This window comes from Amphiura filiformis, chromosome 5 (genome assembly GCF_039555335.1).
Source record: "Amphiura filiformis chromosome 5, Afil_fr2py, whole genome shotgun sequence".
Classification (NCBI taxonomy): Eukaryota; Metazoa; Echinodermata; class Ophiuroidea; order Amphilepidida; family Amphiuridae; genus Amphiura; species Amphiura filiformis.
Window position 1 is genome coordinate 67,051,639 of NC_092632.1, and position 24,453 is coordinate 67,076,091.

The 24,453-nt window shown below is 37.3% G+C and overlaps 1 protein-coding gene across 1 annotated transcript; it reads left to right on the forward strand.

Moving 5' to 3' along the window:
- Positions 1 to 1,251: 1,251 nt before the first annotated feature.
- On the forward strand, positions 1,252 to 23,192 carry LOC140153595 (uncharacterized). Its single transcript, XM_072176378.1, has 8 exons — positions 1,252 to 1,484; positions 10,210 to 10,542; positions 11,330 to 11,461; positions 13,372 to 13,614; positions 14,374 to 14,405; positions 15,360 to 15,511; positions 19,176 to 19,359; positions 21,259 to 23,192. Exons 1-8 carry the CDS (start codon positions 1,412 to 1,414, stop codon positions 21,463 to 21,465), a joined length of 1,356 nt encoding a protein of 451 aa, XP_072032479.1. The 5' UTR covers positions 1,252 to 1,411; the 3' UTR covers positions 21,466 to 23,192.
- The last annotated feature ends 1,261 nt before the right edge of the window (positions 23,193 to 24,453 follow it).

The window sequence follows — 24,453 nt, forward strand, 5'->3', positions numbered from 1 at the left end:
ATTATGCTATCTACTGAAGATACCACAATTCCAGCTTTTTACCATATGCTATCTACTGCAGATAGCACAACTTTCATGTTTTTTTCCATATGCTATCTACTGAAGATAGGACAAATTCTAGGTTTTAGCCTCATGCTATCTACTGAAGATAGCACAACTTCCATGTTTTTTCCATATGTTATATACTGAAGATAGCACAACTTCCATGTTTTTCCATATGCTATCTACTGAAGATAGGACAAATTCTATAGTTTAGCCACATGCTATCTACTGAAGATAGTACAACTTCCAAGTTTTAGCTATATAATTGAGAATCTCAGGATTTAATATTACGCAATAAAATTACTAAAACCATGAATAAATAAAAAATATTGAAACATTCAAACTTTCCTATACTCGCATATCACACCACGGTTTGAAATATAGATTGAACATCCCACGATATCCCCAATGTCAGGTGAGTGAAAAGTGCTCTCAAATCCGATAATTTTACTTGAAAATAATGGATTCACTGTTCGTACTTGATATGGAAGCTTTTTAGACCCATTCAGTGATCCCAGCGCAAGTGTAAAAAAATTAAAATTGTTTATAATTGCTTAAAAAGTCATTCAAATTGTCATTATGTATTTTTGAAATGAAACATTTGGCAAAAAAACAAACGAAGAAAACAGCAGTATTGACGAAGTTGACATGTAGTTAATTTATATACTGTCAGTATGTAAATTACAGATTCATATAAATACACGGCTTTCGGCCGAACTATAAATGCTGTGCATTCAGTTGCATGTTTGCAGGGGCCATGTGGATTGTGGAAGCCAATTACCAAACAACTTGAGGGCTCCCGGCTCTCTCTACCTGAGACGAATATAACTTACTTGTCTCACGGTGACCGGTCGCGGTCTCAGCTTTATGCTTCTGCAACTGACAGGCAACCACTGATCCAGGGACGGTGAATCTGATCTACTACTGGAATATTAAAAGAATTTTTATTGTGCTAATATTATTTGGCACGCAAACATTTTGAAATGAAAGAACAATAATCAACTCTTGTCTGGGCACAAAGCAATTTTCTTGTAAAATATGAGTACATTGTATCAGGGCTTCTTCATAGTTGTAACTTAAAGCCGGATTTGAAAATTACATTGCATTTTGACATCCGTGTATTTTGCAATTCAACTAAATAATGAATGCATTTCTGTGTGACAGCGGGTCATATGCACCTGTAGTTCCCCGTTTGCCTATTATTCGCAACCATCCATCCAAATCTACCAGTTTGGCTGGGACAATGGCATGGCAGTTTGATTCTAAAGCTCAAGTTCAAGGATTATTACATGCATTCAGTACCATTACCCAGTGTGGTTTGTCTAGTACGTTTTTCTCTAGCATGCACTTGTACTGATGTACGTTCAGTATGGGTAGCAAACTTATTATCGGTTTGTTTTTGGCAACCGTAATTACCATGATTACCCAGGTATCTGCAAGGGGTAAGTGGGTTATTATTTTTATTATTCAGTGACGGGTTACTGTTGTTGCCCGTCTTGCCGTTGTTATTACTGTTGTACAGTAGTGCACTCAGAACGTCATTTTATTAGGCACCGTGTCGATTAGACTATGCCACAGTCGATTTTTGATAAATAAAAATATGTTTTTATATAATTAGTGACAGTAAAAGTTTAATACACCTATGCCTATGTTATTGAATGCAACATATCTTGGCATAATTATACTGGCTCACTTCAATTCTGAACAGCTCTGGACTTTGGAATCTACCAGTTTATTGATCGCGAAAACCCGAGTAAAAATCACTTGGGAAAATAACAAACAGAGAGGGAGAGTGAGTACGGTGACTGAAAAAGTCATAATTATGTGAAAATTTATCAATTGTACACAAATTAACACAAATCAGTTTTCTGCCTATGATGAATAGCAAAAGTGTGCAAGTGGACTCAGTGGCGTAGCTGGGATTTTTTCCAGGGGAAGGGCAAGCCTGTATGGGGCGGGGACCCAAATCCACCAAACAAACATTTTGCCGCCCCTTCCTCAAAAAGGTTGACCCAATTTTTTTTCGGTGGTTTGAAAAGTGAAGAGCAAAAAAGAAAAAAAAGGAATACGAGGGATGGCGACTTCATTTTGATATGATATAGTTCCATTTTTTAACAAAATTTTAAAAGTGTTCAAATTATACCCGCACCTTATATCGTTGGCCTATGGATTCTCTCTTTCTCTTTCTTTTTGCCCTTTTTTCCATCTCTCTCACGCCTTTATTATTTTGCCCTGCGCTAGGGGGGGGGGGCAATGGGGCGGGCCCAAATAGGTATTGCCAGGGGGGCAAGTGCCCCCCCCCCCCCGCCAGCTACACCACTGAGTGGACTACGGAGATGTTTACGCGCCAATCGAATTCGGTGATGAAATGAGCGAAATAATGTGACGTTTTGTGAGCTACACCTTTTCAATTTAAAATAAATTTCCTCGGTCAAATAAAAAGCAATAATCACAAGAAAACCATAATGCTTGATACCATGTTTTTCTTTTTAAATCCTGGTGTTAAACTCAGGTGTGAAATTAAGTCATCTAGTGTAAGAGTTTCGATTTGACAACCAGTGAGCTCTTTTCTTTTGGGAGGGGGAGGGGTCAACTTCTTAGCTTTTCAAAGTAACATAATTTGCTCATAACTTGCACATCATACGCGCCTATATATCACAGTTTTGTCAGAATTTCGATTTTGATTGCAACATTTTTCACTTCCAACTCCCAATTTGTTCAGTGATCCCAGCGCAAGTGTAAAAAAAAATAAAATTGTTTATAATTGCTTAAAAGTGAAGTATAAGTCATTCAAATTGATTTTGATATTTTTGAAATGAAACATGCTATCTACTAAAAAAACAGCAGTATTGACGCAGACTAATTTATATACTGTCAGTATGTAAATTACAGATTCATATAAATACACGGCTTGCGGGCGAACTAATGCTGTGCATTCAGTTGCATGTTTGCAGGGGCCAGGTGGAAGCCAATTACCAAACAACTTGAGGGCTCCCGGCTCTCTCTACCTGAGACGAATATAACTTATTGGTCTCACGGTGACCGGTCGCGGTCTCAGCTTTATACTTCTGCAATTGACAGGCAACCACTGATCCCGGGACCGTTAATCTGATCTACTACTGGAATAAAGAATGTTCGGTGTGAAATTAAGTCATCTAGTGTAAGATTTTCAATTTGACAACCAGTGAGCTCTTTTCTTTTGGGAGGGGGAGGGGGTCAACTTCTTAGCTTTTCAAAGTAACATAATTTGCTCATAACTTGCACATCATACGCGCCTATATATCACAGTTTTGTCAGAATTTCGATTTTGATTGCACCATTTTTCACTTCCGACTCCCAATTTGTTCAGTGATTCAAAGTAACATAATTTGCTCATAACTTGCACATCATACGCGCCTATATATCACAGTTTTGTCAGAATTTCGACTCCCAATTTGTTCAAATCAATGGAGATTTGGTTGTATCCTTACACTTGGGAAAAATTGCAATTTCAAAACAAAACGGTATTTGGGTAAATTTTATTTTTTAGATAGATGCACTATTTAATCCTGCACATTATGACACCACATTGATTCCAATGTGACCTCAACAGTGCTCAAGAAGTAAGTTACAAGCATTTGATTAGACGAAGGTCCCGTTTTAAAAGTGACAAACTGGCATATACAAGACGTAAAAAGATTCCAACAAGCGCAACAAAGAGACCACACAGTTTCTTCGATGAAGCTTTATTTAAATCAGTTTCTATTTCAGTTTTTACTTCTCTGTACTTTTCATAACTTTCATATTTTATTTGTCAGTTCTTTTGTTTCGGTTTTCTTTTGTTCTTTTTGTTAAAAAGGCACGCATGCATTAGCCATTCACCACTCTCAAACCAGATGTCTAGTCCGTGGATTTTTGAATAGGCCAGTTTGTCACTTTTAAAACGGGAATTTCATCTAATCAAATGCTTGTAACTTTGCTCCTTAAAGTCACATTGGATTCAATGGGGTGGCATAATGTGCCGGATTAAACAAATAAATTTACTCAAATGGTTTAGTTTTAAAATTAGGATTTTTTTCAACATATTCAAATGTAAGGATACTTTTTGGCGCAGTATTATTCGAAGTATTGAATTAGTCATTATGGCAGTTGCAAGTGAAAAATGGTGAAATCAAAAGGGATATTATGACAAAACTATAATAGGCTATATAGACCCATACGATGTGCCTTATAGAGTTGGGAAAAATCTTTCTTTAGCGAATTATATTAGTTTGAAACAGTTAACAACACGCTCAAGGGCAGTTCAGGTATATCAAAACAAAAATCTTACGCCAAAAGACACAATTTCATGCCTCATTTTAACAACAGGATTTCTTTAAAGTATATCCAAGCACTGTGGTTTTAACTGACATAACTGAAAAAACAATACTATTGTTGTTTTTACTTGACCGATAAAATCAATTGTATAAAGCAATTATATCGATCGTCGATCGACTATGCATATTAATACAATAGAGGGTGGGTAGTAGAGTTCTGAGTGAGCGTATGCCCAGCAAACACAAACAAGGTTTTAAAACGTGGTTTTGGTCAAAACGTTTTTAAACGTTATTAAAATAACATTTGTCGGTTTATGAACACGTTTTTAAAAAACACTACAACATTGAAAATGGAAATATTTTGCACGTAGGCTTACTTACGGAACTGGCTTATTAGTCCGGGTCCGGGATAACATCAAGGCTGTTGTTGACAAGGCTGTTGTCGACAATATTGTCGACAAAGCAATTTTGATTGTCGACAAACATGGAACAATTGTTGACAAAAACTAGTCACTTAAACATTAGCGATATGCTTAAAATCGCCATTATTTACCCCACTAATAACGGCGTCAGTCTTTTATCTCATTCGTGAGTGTTCAGTGCAGATTATTCTGATGATGCGTATAATATGGGTATATGGTAATATTTTGGTGTCAATAAATGATGCACAATGTGGTCTCTGAACTTGATAATTTGACTATATTGATCTATTGCTTTGTCGACGTCGGGTCTTGAAATTTGGCCATTGTTGACAATGTAAATACTTAATTCTACTCGTTGGTCGCCGCTTCCGCGGCGACCTCGAGCTGTCGCGGCTTCGCCGCTCCCACTCCCTCGGCAAAAATCGTGAGTCGTCTTTGACAAAGACTACTAGTTAACATTAGGTTTTATTGTATTTTGGGTTAGGATTAGGGGTACGATAAGGGTTAGCATTAGGGTTAGTGTTACTGTTAGGCACATGTTAAGTATTGGAATTAGAGTTATGGTTGGGTTTAGGGTAACGATTTTATGATGTTTGGGTTAGGGATTAGGTTATATGTTAGGGTTAGCGTGAAGTTTGGGTTAGGGATTAGGATATGTGTTAAGCGCGCTTCAGACTCCGAGTATTGTACGTACAATATTGTATGTACAATATGTACGTTATTTAATCTATTGCCATTCTATTTCCAGTAATGTTTAAGTTCTACCGAATGTTTGATGACGAAAAATCGATAATATGTTGCATACAATATCTAGCAGAAATATATTATCGATTTTGCGTCATCAAACATTCGTTAGAACTTAAACATTACTGGAAATAGAATGGCAATAGATTAAATAACGTACATATTGTACATACAATATTGTACGTACAATAAAAAAGTCTATATACTGCTTTAGGGTTTAGACTTATATAGGGTGAAGTTTGGGTTAGGGATTAGGTTATATGTTAGGGTTAGCGTGAAGTTTGGGTTAGGGATTAGGTTATATGTTAGGGTTAGCGTGAAGTTTGGGTTAGGGATTAGGTTATATGTTAGGGTTAGCGTGAAGTTTGGGTTAGGGATTACGTTATATGTTAGGGTTAGGGTGAAGTTTGGGTTAGGATTTAGGTTATATGTTAGGGTCCGGGTGAAGTTTATGGTTAGGGTAAGGGTTTCGGACTAATGACACTTCGGGCCATCTACCTGTACTATATTTAGCTCATCTTTTTCCACTTTTAGCCATTTAAAAACTGCAGTGTATTATCCATTGATGATATAGAAAATTGGGCCAATAATCGTATTTATATCCCGGGATTTATATATTTATATATTTTGTAGTTACAACAAGAGTAAACTTGGATGAAACCATCACTATACAGGTAAAGTGTTCAACTAAAAAGGAGCAGAAATATATTTAAATGTAGTAAAGTTTGGCAATTAATCCATCACAGATCTGAATTGAGTGATGGATTAATTACCAAAATTCACTACATTTAAATATATTTTGTGGATATTTAATTTAAAGCTGAAACTATACCAAAACGAAATTGGCGGGTCTTTCCCTCCTTGAGGCAGAAATGGCATCCTTCATAGCAAGCCTTATGTTTTCCTTTATAGACCCCATACTTTTCCTCTCGAGTGTCATCTTTACTTGTCTCAATATTTGAGCGAAAACATCGCGGATAGTGTCGCAGCGACAGGGGGGGCACGTGCCCTAGCGCGCCCTCTTATAAGGGGGTAAGGCGCCGAATTGACTAATTCAGCATCGATTCTGCGTCCCATCCAAGCGATGAAAATCAATTTTGAAAGACCGAAATTCACTGAACTTCATTATATCCAAAATAAACTTCGTGGTATTTGTGATTATTTCAAGAATAGGGAGGGGAATTATATTAGGCAGGCCCCGGTCGCCACAACCCCTAGTATAGCTACGCCACTGAACATCGCTAGGTCACGCTTCCCCTCAGATTTTGCCTAAAAGCTTCGATTTGGCATGCGCAAAACATTATTATTATACAATAATGTGCTCAAAATCACCTAACTTTTTTTTTTGTACGTGTGGAGAGATTTCAACGTTTTGTTACCTCGATCATAGATTTTAGCTCCGGGCCGATCTATTGTATTCTTCTTTTGGAATTTGTCTCTTTTATATCACTGACCGTGAATGTGCAGCGATCCTTGGCCTTAGCATATCTGGCATAGCATTCCCAGCAAAAACAAAACATTTTTGACATAAAATGTTGCTAACGTTTTTCTATTATACTCAACATTTAAAGTGATGTTCGGTCAAATTTGAACTTTGTTATTCTTTGTTACAAAATAAAGTAACATTAGTACTGACTGCCAGGAAGATTGTCTTTCAATTTTAAGCTGAAATAATAAGCTGAGGTGCGGCGAAAGACACTTATATGCCTAACCGCTTAACGATATGGTGTTCTGTGGAGTACCAATTCTCGTATATTGACTGTACTATCGTTCCGGTCTACACCACGCAATAAGCTGATTTGGGACATAACAACAAATATGCCCAAAAATCAGGTTTGAACACAATTTTAATTGTGTTCAAAAAACCAAGTTAATTTTAATGGATCATATAGATAATATATGGCTTTGAAATGTTTTACAACCCATTTTCAAAGCTATTTCGCCTATTGATATATTTCAATCTTTTAACGATTGATGATAGCAATCAATCTAAAATAGATTGAAAAATAGATTAAAATGGTTTTTGGTTTGATTCTAACTCTTTTTGTAGACTTATTTCACTGTCCAATCATGTGTACAATGTACTGCCATGTCTGCCAAATGGCATGTGGTGGATATATTATCTAACTTTTTTAGAGTGAATATTTTCTATCTTTTTTTTCCAATTGGAAAGCATTTGTCCCTAATTCAGGACGGCAAAAGATTGAAAAACAATGAAAACTAATCCTTTCTACTGAGAGTTCAATCGAAAAGATTTGCCCTAACTTTAATCACTAAAAAATTGAGAATCACTCCTTTTGAAAAAAAAAAAAAAATCAAATCACACGACTGAATAATACAGTCGAAAACGATTTGTCCCTAATTCGGTTTGGCAAAAGATTAAAAATTCAATCTTTTAGATTGAATATTCAATCGGGCAATTTAAAATGCTGCGTGCATGATCCGTACCAAGAAACGTTATAAACGTAAAAGAAATCCCAAAGTTAAAAAATATGATCATCTTTGTTCAAACTTGGTCCTACATGTATTATGAACAGTCTTATTTCGTATTTAATAAATTCATATTTTCGCGCTCCTGTTCTTTTCTACTAAAGTATAAAGTTTGTTTATCCTAATTTAATTTTAACATTAGACGTGAGGACCGTTAATATAGAGAGTTTGTGAAATGAAGTTTGAAAATTTACTTCAACTTCCACGGCAACTGCACATATATCGCTCAATTTTACTTCAACGCAAACGTCTGATTTTAGGTCAACAAATAACGCAATTCAATATTATAGCAAGGCAAATGTGGTAAATCTGTTGGAAACTTTTTTGACCGAAGTGTTCCTTGCAATACTTTTTTCAAATTTTATGTCATTAAATGAAAGAGCACACTTAACATATATTGGCCTAATACCGGTACTACTAGCTACATTAGAATGAACAATGGCCAATTCTCAATTGCAAATCTTGTGCAAAACGTTACTAACTATTTTCGCCCGTTTTGCCATTTGTAAATTATTATCATCAAGGAACTATGACTTTGCTAAAAAGCGCTTACAAATTGATATGAAACAGCACACTGAATTTGATATAATTCACATGCTTTGCATGCATGACAAGCAGTAAATTCGCTGTCATGAACGGGCCTAAACCAAACATATCAGGAGATGAGACCGGCAGAAATTCTCCCAGTGACATTTTCCCAATATGAAATTTAAGTAAAATTAAGTTTGGCAGAGGCGGGGTTCGAACTCACGGCGCACCGCTTTGGATACTCTATGAGCCTAGCGCCTTAGACCGCTCGGCCACTTGTCTTGTTGGTATCCATTTGAAACTTATTTGAACATATAATCGCAACTTCAACATAGGCCTACCACGTGACAAGCAAAGGCAGAAAACGTACCATATTTTGGAATTTTATTTGCCTAAAAACATTAATTAAGAAATAAAGGGTAATGCATGATCCTTTACACGAAAATAATGTGTCCGAGGCAGTAAAAACGTAAATAATGGGTGAGGCGCAGCCGAACCCATTATTTAAACGTTTTTACTGCCGAGGACACATTATTTGCGTGTAAAGGATACCGGTAATGCTGCACCCTTTATTTCTATTCTATTACCACAAAATAGTGTGATTTAAAGAGAAAATATCAAATTTTTTGCCCAAATATTTCAAGTTGTTTACCTCAAGGTGGAGCGCATGTACGCGTAGCCAAAGCGTATGCACATTCCAATAACACAACCTAACATTCCATTCTCCCCTACGGGCAGGTATGCACATACAATAACACACCCCTGACATTCCATTCTCCCTACATAAGCAGGTGTGCTGTGCGCTCTGCTGTGCGCTGTGATGATAGAAGAACATAAAGTTCGTTGCCCTTGACACTTTATCGCTAATTAATGGTCTGTCACGTGACGCGTTTCAACAAATCACAGTGCGCGATTTTGAATAATGGGTCGTGGGGGTAATAGAATGTGTATTATAGCGCTCAATTGTTGTTAACTGCGTGTTCTACATACAAAAATCCGACAATAAACATGATAAATGGGCGCCTATATGGCCGGACAATACATTATATCGATTTTGACACGTGCTCGTGTGTCAGTACATTTCCATGGTCATACTATATAGAAACCTACCATTTTTCTTGTATACACGTTCGATGTTTTTATCAATCATATAAAAAAATCCACATTAGACCCCAAATGTTTTTTCAGGAAATAAAAGATTAGATTACCATAAAAACGAATCAGTAATCTTTGGTGGGGTCTAATGTAATTTTTACATAGAATTTTCAACGTTTTTTCTATCCTTATTCTTGCCCAATTAAAAAAATATTTAGGCGTATATAAAATTGAAATAAAATTCTCTGCCTCTTAAATGACATCAAATGCGGGGGGTATCACGAATCGTTATATATGATGTGCAGTAAATATTCATATATTCTTTTATACATAGGATGCTTCAACCTTGATACAAAAAATATTTCATTGAAAACCCTCTCACTCGGCTATTTAAAAAAGGTAACCACGCTTCCCTAGAATGTGCAATAAATTAGCATTAAAAGTTTTCTTATTTGAGCAGCATTCTAGAAACTCTTGCCGTTTGGCGAAAAGAGGAGTAGGTACGTCTCGTCCAATATTTTATAACTCATAGCTCGACCAATAAATATGGGCTCAACCGATCCAATTTTATATCATAATTTTGTTTCTTTCAGTGACGATACAGTATTGTCCTACATCTGATATCATAGCATATGCGGGGAGTAGGGACTCTGCAAGTGTGACTTGGGAGATACCTAGAGCATATTCTGATCGACCAGGTGTGCCGCCATTTTGGACTCACGAAAATGCGCTGTATTTTGATACTCACGGGCGACAGCGGAAACTCCCCAAAAGTAGTGGGCTATTCCATACTGGGACGTATCGGGCTTCTCCTACTCAATATGTAGTCCAGTATGTATGGTGTGACGAGCCATTGCTAACAGGATGTGCAGGAGGCAGCTGTTGTGCGTGGTGCACATTTAACTTTCGTGTTCAAGGTGGATCCAGTAAGTATATAGGTTAAATTAAATTAAAAACAAACAAACAAACAAACAAAACAAACGAAAAAACAAAACAACAACAAAACTGAAAACCCGATGATATCGGTGTCCGTGAGTGATGAATGAGAATACGGTCTGCGGAGAGATTATTTTGACTGTCCCACTCCTTCTGAAGTTTGCCCTAACTTAACAATTAGAAATCATTATATACGGCAGCCTTGACTTCATCTTCCCACGTCACGTGTCCTTCTGAAAGCAATAATCATAGGCCCTAAGTCTGACGTTTCTCAAGCGTGTTTCCCCTTCGTTGAGTTTTCGGTTGTGCCGATCTGTGATTGTGCCCAGCATATATTCGGTTATTGTGCGGCTTAAAAAAGTTCGCGGCGTGCGGCTTTGGTGTCGCTGCGGAAAACACTGCAGCAGATTTGTCCAAATGTGTCTGTCGCAACGGTTAAACGCACATAAAAGGCGTCAAACCCAGGGTCAAACTAGCAAAGTAAGTAGGCGCGAACCCGCACTCTTCTGGATTCAAGACCCATTTACTGTAGGCCTATGTACTTCAGAATCAGTGTCTTTTTACATTGGGTTTTAAATTGTCACATAATGTACTAAGTCTCCCACGGGATCTTTCATAATGACTATAAAACTACTGCATTGTAGAAATACACTACCAGAGGTGACAGTTAATTCAAATTAATTAAGTTTTTATTGTTATTTTTTATTATTAATCGTTAAAATATAATATTATAGCTTTTATCATTAGTGTTATTGCTGCTGTTGTTATCATTTACAGACCCTGCAGATCCGTGTTTAACCGCACCATGTTTGAACGGGGGCGCGTGTAATGGTTTTGCAGCTACAGAAGGCAGGGATCGTGCATACACCTGCACATGCCCAAGCAGATATACAGGAGACAATTGTCAGAGTAAGTTGCCTTTACTCTTCTCGTCTCTAGTCACTATCACTAGGATCCACAACATGCTAATTAAGGCACAGATCTTTAACCACAATACATTTGTACATTCATTGAATGACCTTTGAAAATTTGGGTACGAAAACTCATACTCTGTAACTTGAGGTCAAATTTGCACTATGATTGTTTGAGGTTATTGAACTTTGCTACGGGATGAGGCCATTGTGGTCCATAGTGTATATACAGCTTCCTCCTAGTATCAGAGCTTGTCAATACCACCATCACCTAGGTTCAATCCAAGCGTATCGGGGTCTGGCAGGACTGATAGTCTCACAGAGTCGTTTTATAATGACGCGAGTATGGATCAATGGTAAAACCCATCATTGAAAAGTTTGTCCTTGTTGGATCGAAGTAGACCGGGGGATCGGAGTCTCGGAGAGCGTGTGGGCTGGGTTCAAATTGATTAAAACAAGGGAGGGCCTGTCAGATCAGCACCAAATTAGGCTATGTAGGCTTATTATGTAGCCTGTATACACATACGTATTTCAATTATAGCCTTAGCGCTTTTTACCAATCTCAAAAGCGCAGCAGCTGTTTATTGTGGATATCAATATTGGTTCACTTCCACCAAGAATCGGCTGCTTCATACAGCGTCAACGACGTGCATCTGTACTTAGATTGGGAATATGCAAACAGTGCCAGAATATATTGGGACATACAGGGGTTATCACTTCCTCCAAGAATTGACTGCTTCAGACAGGGTCAACGGCGCACATCTGTACTTAGATTGGGAATATCCAACCAATACCAGAATGTATTGGGACATACAGGGGTTATCACTTCCTCCAAGAATCGGCTGCTTCAGACAGGGTCAACGGCGCACATCTGTACTTAGATTGTGAATATACAAACAATAGCAGAATGTATTGGGACATACTGGGGTTATCACTTCCTCCAAGAATTAGCTGCTTCAGACAAGGTCAACAGCGCACATCTGTACTTAGATTGGTAATAGGTACCAGAATGTATTGGGACATACAGGGTTATCACTTCCTCCAAGAATCGGCTGCTTCAGACAAGGTCAACAGCGCACATCTGTACTTAGATTGGGAATAAGTACCAGAATGCATTGGGACATACAGGGGTTATCACTTACTCCAAGAATCGGCTGCCTCAGATAGGGTCAACGGCGCACATCTGTACTGACTTAGATTGGGAATATGCAAACAATAGCAGAATGTATTGGGACATACAGGGGTTATCACTTCCTCCAAGAATTAGCTGCTTCAGACAAGGTCAACAGCGCATATCTGTACTTAGATTGGTAATAGGTACCAGAATGTATTGGGACATACAGGGTTATCACTTCCTCCAAGAATCGGCTGCCTCAGACAGGGTCAACGGCACACATCTGTACTTAGATTGGGAATATGCAAACAATAGCAGAATGTATTGGGACATACAGGGGTTATCACTTCCTCCAAGAATCGGCTGCTTCAGACAGGGTCAACAGCGCACATCTGTACTTAGATTGGGAATAAGTACCAGAATGTATTGGGACATACAGGGGTTATCACTTCCTCCAAGCATCGGCTGCCTCAGATAGGATCAACGGCGCACATCTGTACTTAGATTGGGAATATACAAATAATACCAGAATGTATTGGATATACAGGGGTTATCACTTCCTCCAAGAATCGGCTGCCTCAGACAGGGTCAACGACGCACATCTGTACTTAGATTGGAAATATCCAAACAGTGCCAGAATGTATTGGGACATACAGGGTTATCACAAAATCATTATTATCATTGTCAAAATCTTGCACTGTAGTGTTCATTACGTAAAACATGTTACTGCCCTCTCGGGAAAACATTGCAATTGATCATTTTTTCTAGTTTTTTTATTTTGTTTATCTTTCAAGCTCTTAAATCGGATACAGTACCACCTACACTGTCGTGTCCACCAGATCAAACCGCCATGAGTGAAATAGCAAACGAGCCATATAGAGTGGAATATCCTAGTGCCACGTCTAGCCCAGGTGTTACGATTACTTACAACAATCCATCTGGAAATTATTTTCCCTACGGTACGACTACGGTGTACGTGACGGGCGTAGATATTAACGGCAATGTCGGAAGGTGTACATTCAGAGTAATTGTAACAGGTATAATTTTGCTCATTTTGTTCTTGCCACTGATGACAGAATAATTGGGCTATTCCATTTGAAATCAACACTCCCCCTGCGGAAGATTTTGGAACTATTTTCCACAAGGGTAGTATGAATTTTAAATGGAATGACTGACATTGACAGCTCGATTTGAAACTCACCTCCTCTCTGTGGAAGATTCATGGTGTATGAAATGCAAATGGAGCTCACTTATGTGTTGTTCATTCCATTTGATATTCATACTCCACATGTGGAAGATCTTCTACAGGGCATAGTGAAGATTTTAAATGGAACAGCCCATTATGAAATTGATTTGGATTGTAAAACCATCAACATTCAATATTTTGAGTTTGACAATATAATTAATATTATTTTAGTGAATACACACAACAACATTTTAATATCGTCACCATGGTTGGTATAAGTCAAATAGAAGTCATAACTTCAAGTGCAAAGACTTGGCAAAAGTCTAAGTATTTTCAATCTTGAGAACAGGCTAATATCATGTTAATCGATAATTAGTTATAATTAGAGAATAGCAAATATTAATATAGAATGCACAGACTAAATTAATCATTGCACAAGTTTTTGGGTATGATTGTCTAGCACTAAAACACCCTAAAATGCAATGTTCTTTCAGTTTTTGACCCTCATTCTCAAAAAATCTTGAAACATTTGAGCCTAAATATCTATAAAAGCCTAATATCTAAACCCTTATCAACTTATGAATTAACGAGTGGTTTTCTTTTTTTTCAGCCGGAGAGTCAGTGAGCCTATCACCTGGACAGGTAAGTGTATCCTAGATGAACTGTAAATAAGACGGATACATGGTTATGCTTCGATATTCGAAAGGTTCATTACTCGAATTTACGGTAAGGTACGTTATTCAAGGACCGTTATTCGAAGGGTCATTACTTCAATTTACAACAAGGTTTGTTATTCGAAGGATCATTACTCCAAAGGTGCATAATTCCGAAGGGTCATTACTCCGAATTTAAAATAAGGTTCGTTATTCTGAAGGGTCATTACTCTGAATTTAAAACAAGGCACATTATTCTGAAGGGTCATTGCTCCAAACTTAAAATAAGGCTAGTTATACCGAAATTAAAACGAGGCTTGTTTTTCGACTCGATTTTGTTTTTACGGCGAACACCTCCACAACATTCAACATACCACATGTCCGTTTTAACTACTTTTTTGTTATATTCCAAGGTGTCAATTATCTATTCACAATGTTTAGCAGCACAAAAAAAATTGATATTTACATTTTGTTGCTATTTCAAAGGGGGTCAATGTCAGTCCCCCGTGTTGTTGAACAAAATATGTTCCCTTTGACGGACCAATGATAAAGTTTCCATGCAATTTTTAAGGGTGTTTTTAGGCTCAAAATGTGTTAACTACCTGCCAAAAAAACAAACATTTATAGCCCCTGCCCCCCATAATGCCAGACCCCCCCCCCATTTGGTCCACCCAAAGAAGTCACATAAATGTCACAAACTTTGATGGTAGGGTAGGGGGATGGGCGATGTATGACTGGGATGGGCTACTGGGGATTGGGATGGTACTATCTGACTTTTTTCCATCAGGTTTAAACTTTTTTTCTCAAGGTTAATCTAGGCTATATGGTTTTAGGGCAGGGTGTAAGGGCAGGGTTGGAGAATGTGGAAAATTATGGGGTGAATATTAAATGGAACGAATAAATGGTTATGTAAACAGTCCCATTTTTTACAATCATTTTACAGATGAATGAATTTATGGATAATTATGGTGACCTACTAAATGATGTACCGATGAGTAACGGAATGTTTGATAATGAGAGCATAGCGGAACCGCAGATTTACGGCCGCCAAATCCTTGGATTAACACAGGTGCAACAGAACCTGCTCCTACAGAGGTAAATTTGTAAGGAATATTTTTTTAACACGCTGGATTTTTCTTAAGATATTCCGATATTCAGTGGCGGCACTACGGGGGCAAAATATTATTCTTGCCACCCCTGAAATTCACTTGCCCCCCCCCCCCAAAAAAAATTCCTGGTGCCGCCACTGCCGATATTTTGACAGACTGGTACAAGAGGGATAATTTATATTGAAAAATAAAGGGGTCAAAAGGTGACACAGTACCGGGGGCTGCATTGATGTGTGCAAGGGGTCCCTTTTGGTGACATGTGATAAAAAAGAGACGTCTTTATCAGACAAAATAGTTGCTAGGATGACAGAATTGAACAAAAACAAGGTCTTAAAGGAGTAGCATTCTCTTTTTGTGACATTTTTCAGTAGATATCCACGAAAAAAACTTATTCCCAAAATTTCAGAGATTCCGATTTTGCGTTTGCAAGTTATGCATGATTGTGTGTATTATACTGCTCCATAGGCCACTGTTGTAAGTTCGTTCTGGTATACCAGCATACCTGCCAACATTGAAAACCTAGAAAACAGAGCATACTGCAGTTACTGTCCGCTTTTCCTATACACAATACACAGTGCTCTTTCCCATTGACGCGTGACCTCTACAAATAGCCCTACGTTAAAAGTATGGGGATATGACTAGTTAACGTCGCTGTGTGAAAAATAACCGGCCAATATTAAAAGTACTCTTCTAAAGTTCTAGAAAATATAGTTTTTAACATGTCCTAAATTTTTAGCTAATTTAGATGTTTGGAAATATTCGTACTTTGGTGTTTTAGTTAATGTTATAGGTAATAGTACATTGCCTAGTTAACGCCGGTGTGTGAAAAATAACCAGCCAATATTAAAAGTACTCTTCTAAAATTCTAGACAATATAGTTTTGTAACCAGGGCTCGAAAAAATGTTAATTTCGCGGGAAGCAAGCTAAATTTCCCACAATTTATAGCATGTTTTTATATACAAAAAAGACACAATTTCCCTCCAAACACCAACATTTCCTGGGAATGAGCTTCCCCAATTCCCCACTTTTTCGAGCCATGTTTGTAACATGTCCTAAATTTTTAGCTAATTTAGGTGTTTGGAGAGGGTCGCACTTTTGTGTTTTAGGAGGATATGTAAACGACAGATAACACCAAAAATATGAAGAAATTATTTCCAAACCGTGTTAAGTCAACAATCATTATGTTGCTCATTTTCAAGAATGCTGGTTTACAAAAAGCAGGCAATTGTCTCATTTCGTGAACAAAGGTACACATACCATTGTTTCCTTTATAATCGGTTACCCAACTGAAGCTATAATACCAGCTTTATTGCGATATCGCACATGAAAACAGACACTTGTGCACAACCAGAGAAGATCCGATTTAATCAGTAGAGCTGTTTCAATGAGTGTTATCTTGGTTTAATAGCTTTTAATGGGGTTAAGTCCTGCAAAGGTCGAGATGAATTCTACTGTAGACATGACTGCATCATGGTGCATGGCGAACGTAGGGCGCGAAGTGCCCGTAGTATTGCCTCTGACGGCGGGGGTCCAGGGGCCCGCTTAAAGGCCCCTGGTGGGGTCCAGGGGCAAAGCCCTGGTGGGGGTTGAGGGGGGCGAAGCCCCCCAAAGCTGGAGGGTTTCTACACTGTAAAAACCCTTCACAGAAGACACATTTTATAGAAAAACAACAATAAAGAACAAGGTGAAAATGAAGCCCTAGGCTTTTATACACTTTGAGGAGGGATTTATACTCCATATCTAGCAACAATTTCAACACATATTTGATGAATACAACCTTTGAAAAAATGTGAAAAAACATTCTGGGACCTGTTAGCTCTGTTTTTACAACTTTGAAAAATATGCTTCCTTCACACAGAAAATCAGTGTGCTTTCAAAAATGCAGTTTCCTATACTTTTGTACATAACGATCATTCGTTGAAGCGATTTTTTGGCTTTATAACAAGGCCTACGTGACTGATAGGACATTGATATGATGCACAATACAAAGGTGAAAATTTGTATTGGGACCTGTTAGCTCTGTTTTTACAACTTTGAAAAATATGCTTCCTTCACACAGAAAATGTGCTTTTAAAAATGCAGTTTCCTATACTTTTGTACATAACGATCATTCGTTGAAGCGATTTTTTGGCTTTATAACAAGGCCTATGTGACTGATACATGTAGGACATTGATATGATGCACAATACAAAGGTGAAAATTTTTTTTTAAATCAATTTTTTCTTAATTTTTAAAGTTTTTACATAACGCCTACGTGACTGATAGGACACTGATATGATGCACAATACAAAGTTAAAAATTCAGAAAAAAAGTTTTTGTTGACTTTGGAGAACCACTAGACGTATTCTGAAGTGCTAGGATCATTCACAGTTAATTCACAGTTAATTTGAAAAAAAATTAGTTTGTTATCCTTAATATGGAAACCACTAACTAATGTTTACCTCTTCATCTATCACATTATTATACATGCATTGGTTTTCCATGCATTTATAATAATGTGCTAGATGAAGAGGTAAACATTAGTTAGTGGTTTGCATATTAAGGATAGGAAACTGTAATTTTTTTGTAATTTTTTTCAACTGTTTTCAAATTAACTGTGAATGATCCTAGCACTTCAGAATAGGTCCAGTGGTTCTCCAAAGTCGCTGAAAACTTTGGAAAAGAAATAAAATTAAAATTAAAAAAAAAAAAAAAAAAAAAAAAAAAAAAAAAAACTCGGAAATCGGAGTAACTCTGCGAAAATCGGAGTAGTTGGCAGGTATGTACCAGAACGAAATTCAAATTTGACGATATTTAATCTGTAAGAAATTTTTTGGTACATAAACATTATTTAGCCAGAGCTTTCCAGTGGTATAAAAATCTCAACTTTTTTTGAGAAAAGTGGGGGATGAGGCTGTGGATCACGAAAATGCCCTTTTAAATGATGTATGATGTTTTTATGAAAAAATACAAGATCTGGTTAAAGGCGCTATATAAAACACCGATATTTTTTTTTTATAAAGAGCACAGCAGGTGTGACGCTGTGTGATGATACAGCAAAAAACCCTTTTACTTCAGCAAGCATAGTGAAGGACCAAACAAATATAAAAGCAACAATTACACATTTTGGCAACAGGTATAATTTCAAGTTTTGAAGATACACATTTTTTAGGGGGGGAAACAAATGTGTATCTTCAATACCAAAGGTTAAAATTTTCAAATGAGGCTCGGCTTTTCCTCCCAGCTACATACACTTTAAGTACATATCATATGAGATTTATAAAGTTTACTATTCGAGGAAAAGTCAAAAATATAGATTTTTAATAATTTGCCATAAAATTTGTATTATATCGCGAATTACAAAAAAATCAAAATGATTTGATACTATCAGGACATTACTCGTATTCAGAATGCAATTTGATGTGTCCGATGTGCTCTTAGGTCCCACAAAAATACTGTCCATACGTTGCTATCCGATCCCTTAACATCATTATTTCTGTTTAAAATGACCAGAAAACCTTCCTGGCAGTTGTTGCTAATATTACGTCATAATTATTGGCAAAGATTAAAAAAACAAATGAAAATTTGACCTAAATGGTAAAATGGTTTTAATTGACACATAAGTGTTTTGATCTAAATCACACTGCACTGTCCATATCTTGTTGTACAGGTATCCTGATCTCTTTGTACAAGAACATATAGCGATACCAAGAGATAGGCAACGACGTCAAACTCCCGGTCAACCTCCAGTTCCATCCAGAATCTGCGAGAGCTATTTCCCGCCGACCACTATGCTCGTCACCATCAGTGGTACAGACTCGAATCATGCTGGATATGTTGGTCAGCTTGCCAGGGTAAATGCAATAAGGGACGAAATCAAAACTCGACTGGCGGTTGACTGCCGCTTCCGTCCGGTTGCTATTGTTCTAGACAATGGTAACCGGACGGAACCGGGCGGTCGAGTTTTGATTTCATCCTAACTTTTTCCTGCTCATTCCAAGAAATCACTGATAAAGGGTGTTTGTTTTTGAACCACCTGATCTTCTGGCATGAAATTTGGAGAAATCATTCCCAAAGTTAGTCCATGCATCAGATACGATGAACCATCTTGGTTTTCCTTTTGCTGCGCAGAATTAGCTTAGCACAGAAATCTTTTATTTGAAGGATTATACAGCTTTATTACATAAGCTGATGATACACCCATAATCTAAGGATATAGTTTGGATTAATGGATTCCCGTAATCTCCCGTAAGCATCGTGCAAATCATGTTAAATTTACTGCATTTATATAGTGCAGTTCAACAGCATCATTATTTTTGGGAAAAGCCTGGGGGGAAAGGTATAGTTAAACTTTTACACAGGGGTCAAGTTCAAATTTGCTCTGACCTGGTAAAAAGAATACTTGTGCGTTCCTCTAATTTTAAGGATTCAAAAAGTATAGTTTAACCCAAGATGTACGCTTATAGAGTTATGCGCAAAGAGGTAATATTGTCATTATATCTAATTTTGGTTCAACTTGTGGCATAAATGAAAACTGAAAACTGATTTAGCTGAGAATAAGCTAAATCGCTATTGTAACTTCCGTTTTTTTAGGACACTTTGCCCTTTGACCTATCTGGAAAATTCAGAAAAATTCGGGTTTTGTGCGTACAAAATATAATTTAAAACGTGTTACTAGAATAAAAACAAACTTAAAAAACATTATTATTAAATGAATGAATTATTTTAATATTTTTAATGATAACATTATGACAATAATAAATAAATTATTAATAATTGCAGCAATTTTCCCGATAGGTCAAAGGACAAAGTGTCCTAAAACTGCAAAAACTGTCCCACAATGCATTGCAAACTTCCAATGCCGATTGGGCTTATTGTCTCAAATTATTTGTCTTTCCATGATAAATTTTCACAGAATGGGGTCAAAGGTTTCAAGCAAGGGTCGACCTATTTCGTTCTGTGGGTACCTAAATCGGTCAGAACTGACGGCACATGATCATTAGAGTTTATACTATCATGATTATTAAAGTATTTTGTGCTCTTGATATTTCGAGGGTTGAGAGCCAGAAAGCGTCATCTCACAATCACCTGCTCCAACAAAATGAGCATAAAATCACCAGGGCACTATAGAAAATACAGTCCATTAAGGGGGTACTACACACCTGTGGTAAATGTGTGACTATTTTTGCATTTTTCTCAAAAATAATAACACACTGGTAACAAAAGTTATGTATATTATTGGGGCAAGGAATCCAATTACTACACTGAAATTTCAGTGACTCAAGACAAGCGGTTCAATATATGATAGGAAATGAGGTACATTCTAGCGGTACCTCTTTTCTTATTATAAATAACGAACCGCTTGTCTTGGGTCACTGAAATTCCAGTGTAGTAATTGGATTCCTTGCCCTATAATATACATAAGTTTTGTTACCATTGGGTTATTAGTTTTTGAGAAAAGTGCAAAAATAGACACAAATTTATCGAGGGGTGTAGTACCCCCTTAATCATGACAAAATTTAATAAAACCCCAGACATTGTACAGGAAATACTGATTTTGAAGACCAAAGCAAGGGGCCAACATAATGCACCAACATGACGATGCGCGAGATTTTACTAATTTTCCAGCTTTTTTCGTGACATTTACTACCTAGGCGTGAGACCGTGAGAAAGTGATACAATGCACAATGCGTGAGAGTTGACAGCCCTGATTATGCTCCAATTAAATTGTCTTGTTTGCTTGTCATTTGCAGGCCAACGACCGAATCCAATGGGCTTTCAACGAGGAATGTGCGCTGCCCTACTGTACTGGTGTAAACCAGATGTGCAGTTGCTTTAAAGAAAGACGTACCGTGTCGGCTTTGATATACAATATCCAAGCAGCTGGAGCAATGGGCTCCAGCAATGTACCACTTCAGTGGAAGCAGGTCCACATTTATTCTTGTAGGGGAGGGTTGTAATTTGAAGATGTTCTTTTAAAACTCTTTTAAAAATTAATGTGTATATAAGGTGATAAATACCTTTTGGAATCTGCTTGGTTTTGGAAACATAATAAGTAACCTACCTCAGAAGTCCATTCTTAATAAATACTAAATAGAAACCTTAAGGGGGTACAACACCCCTGTGGTAAATGTGTGACTATTTTTGCATTTTTCTCAAAAAATAATAACACACTGGTAACAAAAGTTATGTATATTATTGGGGCAAGGAATCTAATTACTACACTGGAATTTCAGTGACTCAAGACAAAGTTTGTACTCTATAACATTATTTATTTAAGGCTTTTGTTTGTGTACTTTAAGATGTTTTTATTTTTACTTTGTAAGCACTACGAGCTTGTCATAAGGAACAGCGCACCAAAAGTTTTCTGTTATGTTATGTTAGTTCAGTATATATGATAGGAAATGAGGTACATCCTAGCGATACCTGATTTCTTATCATAAATAACGAACCGCTTGTCTTGGGTTACTGAAATTCCAGTGTAATAAGTGGATTCCTTGCCCCTATAATATACATAACTTTTGTTACCACTGTGTTATTAGTTTTTGAGAAAAATGCTAAAATAGACACAAATTTATCGAGGGGTGTAGTACCCCCTTAAGCAATGTACAATTTACAGTGATTTTAACATTCTGTTTACAAATGTCCTTCAACACCAGACATGTTTCACACATCCCACAATGACCTATTCATTGATGAAATTCTCCTGTGTGCATTCAAATGCATTCACACAAGGAGTATGACCCAATGGAACAGTGCATGATAGGATTGGGATACTAGAATATAAAATAAGGTCTCTAGACAGCTACAACTGTGTTTCATATTTTCCTGCTGCTTGCCGCTCTGACGACGATTTTGCTTTACTGCGCAGTCGCACTAGAAATGCAAGTAAAATGGCAACGGCAAACCAAAATGAGAAAAATAAATAGTTTGTCTGTGTAGCACCAGTTCCGCACGGCCCTGCACCGGCTGAACTAGGCTACGTGCCCACTTTATGCCGTTGTCACGACACTCGCATTGTACGCTCACGATATTGAGCATTGCGACTGCGCAAAGCAAATTCCACTTTTCCGTGCAAAAACAGGTCATTTTTGCCTGATGATCGCTGTGTTAAAGCGTGCGTGAAAGCAATCGATGTTGCAATAAGGAGCACAACATGGTAAAAACGTTTTTTAATCAGGTAGTTTATCAAAAGTTGGTTCTGATTGTTTTTTTTAATCAAAAGTTTTGGTAGAAACTGTCCATACCATTACATAGAGGTGGAACAAGAACGACTGCCATCCACTGGAAATATATTATTATCTTTATGATGGCAAATTTGGTGAAAAATTTAGTTTATTTTAAGGCAAAATATTTTGGGGGGCAATTTTGATCCACTACTCTTGAGGGAAAGTAGTCAATTCAAAAACCATGGCAGCAGATTTTATTCCTGTTCAACATGGCACACAAAAAGCAAACATTCACCATAGACATTTACCATGTTGCATACTGTGGAGTGTACTAGCATAGTGCTCTTTGCAAACAGCCTGGATACTGGTAAAAAGTGAAGATAATAGTAATTAGTATATAGTATATAATTATGTGAAACTGGATTTATTGTGGTGTACGTAGGAGCACACTATATATCTATCGAACAATTTTGTCCTCTTATTTTTTAAATAAAATTATACCCAGAGTCGCTTGTTAACACTCTTTTAAACTTGAGTTATTGCTTATCTATGTCTATGTAGTATCTGCACTGTGCTTTACCTTAAAGGCCCTATCAGTGATTTGCTTATCCGGACAATCATAAAAATCATCAAAATTCAGATTTTGGTACCCCTTTAATGACCTTTGACCCCAAATCTGTGGAAACCCCATAGGCCCCGGCTATACTATAGCCAATGCCAATGTCCAAGTCCCACTACTTTACCATGTTATCTGTAGAGAAGAAGTATTTATTTGTAAAAATCACATTTTCAGCCAAAATTACTCAATCATGATGTTTGACCCCAAATGAGACATGTCAAATGTGCTTCATTACATCTTCTCTGGTCTGAGGTAGTAAAGCTTTTGCCCAAGTTTAGCCACAATCAGTCAAATAATGAAGCAGATAGAGCAAAGTATAATAAAAAAAAAACCTTTTAAAGGGTTAAGCAGCGCCAAGGATTTATCATTTAAATATTGGTCCAATGCAAAACCCACCCATATACCAAAATCGCTGAAACGGTACCCTAAAATCGTGGAACATCCCCGTATACCTCCAACCAGGGAGACTCCCCCCACGTATATTTTGTATCGTGTATGATCATGAGAATAATTGAATATTTCCGGTAACCCACTTGCTTTTCATTGTGTTTATAACACTTTTTTTAATCAAAGTTTTTTACTCCCGTCCTCTATCAAAGTACAATCATGACATGAACTGGCGGCACGATAAAATAACATTTTCAACCTAGTTTTTGACCCCATCGTCTCCATCTAGCAAGATGAGCACCCCTATACATCAATCATCGAGATTGAAGAATGCTTTGCCAATCAATAACCAAGGAACACCAAGAAAGTTAAAAAGTCTAATGGTTTTTAAAACAATTATAGACATTTTAAATGTTTGGGAGAAGAAAATGAAACCAGCAAAGTTTTCTTGCACATGCATGCATGCAGACACATTGCTTATCTTGTTGTATAACAACCTTGACCATACACAGCAGGAGCCCATTAAGGTTGCTAGAAGAGGAAAGAAACAGGGACACAGCTAGCCTTTTAGTGGTGGGGTGGGACAAAGCCATATTATTGTCCCCACTTGTCAATTTTTTGCCCCACTGTGGGGAAGGGGGACAAAGCCACATTTTCGCTACTTTTGTCAATTTTTTGTATCATTTTAATGACACTTTACTGTTTGCCACACCCATTTTATCCCTGAAAAATGTCTGGGTGAAGGCAATTTCTATTTGCCATCCCCAAACTCC

Bases quoted from the DNA above. Each gene is read 5' to 3' on its own strand.
- LOC140153595 (XM_072176378.1), top strand. From the start codon at position 1,412: ATGGGTAGCAAACTTATTATCGGTTTGTTTTTGGCAACCGTAATTACC. The intron at 10,543-11,329 runs GTAAGTATATAG...TATCATTTACAG, and splicing joins TCGTGTTCAAGGTGGATCCA to ACCCTGCAGATCCGTGTTTA. The intron at 13,615-14,373 runs GTATAATTTTGC...CTTTTTTTTCAG, and splicing joins ATTCAGAGTAATTGTAACAG to CCGGAGAGTCAGTGAGCCTA.